This window comes from Pteropus vampyrus, unplaced genomic scaffold, assembly GCF_000151845.1.
Source record: "Pteropus vampyrus isolate Shadow unplaced genomic scaffold, Pvam_2.0 Scaffold16, whole genome shotgun sequence".
Classification (NCBI taxonomy): Eukaryota; Metazoa; Chordata; class Mammalia; order Chiroptera; family Pteropodidae; genus Pteropus; species Pteropus vampyrus.
The window spans coordinates 10998110-10999234 of NW_011888797.1; the positions used below are offsets into that span (position 1 = coordinate 10998110).

Sequence of the window (1125 nt, forward strand, 5' to 3'; positions counted from 1 at the left end):
CTTACTTTTCATGGTGTCCATGATGTGGCGCTGCTGGAATTTAGTCAGTTTGGAGTCCTTCATCATCACTGCAAGATAAAGCACTTCTATGAAGCTTCCTGGGCTGCAGGCAGATGCCTTCATTTAACTCACTGGAATTTAAAATTCTATCACCTCCTACCCCTATTCTGTACCTGAGTACTCCCTCTCTTCCTTTCCTGCTTCATTTTTTTTTTCTATGGCACTCATCTAAATTCTACATATTTTACTTATTTAGTATTTATTACCCTCCTGCTAGAATATTAGCTCCATGAGAGCCAGAATTTTTGCTGTTTTTTTTTCTTTTTTAATGCTGTATCCATAACACCTAGAACAATGGCTAAAGCACATAGTGACCTTTTGAAAACTTTTTATTGAGTGAATGAATGAATGAATGAATGAATGAACAAAGGAGCAAGTATTCATTAAGCAGGTGCCAGGGGCTGGAGCTATAATGGTGAGTCAAAAGAGAAACAGTCCCTGCCCTGATGGAATTACGGGCTAAAGGAGTAGATGGAAACTGATCCAATGGGACACACTAAATATCTGACTACAGGTTGCACTAAGTCTAATGCAGAAAAGGTATTTGGTAGTGTGTGGGCACAAAACAGTTGGTTCCACTGTGGTTGTGGGTGGGGAGGAGATAAGTCTTCCCCCGGGAAACTGAAAGTGTGATCTAAGGGATACACAGTCGTGAACTACTCTAAAGTTCTTAGTTCTTTGACTTTTGGCCACTTGCAAGTTATAGGACCTGAATCTTTCCGTAACATTAAAATAGCAATTGCTAAGCCACAGGTCATGAAAGGGAGACCTGACTTAGAGGGTAACTGTAACCACCTCCTGTCTTTTAAGCGCACTGACCTCTCAGGAGCTCACAAGTCCCAGGGGTGTAAGTGCCCTGCTTGGGGCAACTCCAGAGCCCCGTTCCTTTGGTCACTGCCTCCACCTTCTCCTGGGAAGCCATGGGAGGGCCCTGAGGAGGGAAAAAACACAATGACACACCTCCTGTCTCCCAAGTCCAACCTCTACTCCAGCACTCCTCTCTACCAAAGTCTGGGAGCGGGGTCGACCACAAGAGAATCGTGACGCCACCCATCACTACTGCGA

General features: G+C 44.5%; 1 protein-coding gene across 8 annotated transcripts in view; it reads right to left on the reverse strand.

Annotated features, from left to right (window-relative positions):
* CUNH22orf23 (chromosome unknown C22orf23 homolog) overlaps positions 1-1019 on the reverse strand; it is a 6407-nt gene extending 5388 nt beyond the window's left edge. For 3 of the 8 annotated variants that reach the window (XM_011387655.2, XM_011387646.2, XM_023527429.1), the window contains exon 1: positions 880-1011. In XM_011387655.2, coding sequence (XP_011385957.1) covers positions 880-982 — 103 coding nt within the window. In that variant the 5' untranslated portion in view covers positions 983-1011. Of the gene's footprint in view, positions 1-5; positions 69-879 lie in introns of all 8 variants that reach the window. The other 5 variants (XM_011387652.2, XM_011387638.2, XM_023527430.1 and 2 more) reach the window with 4 other exon arrangements.
* Positions 1020-1125: the final 106 nt, after the last annotated feature.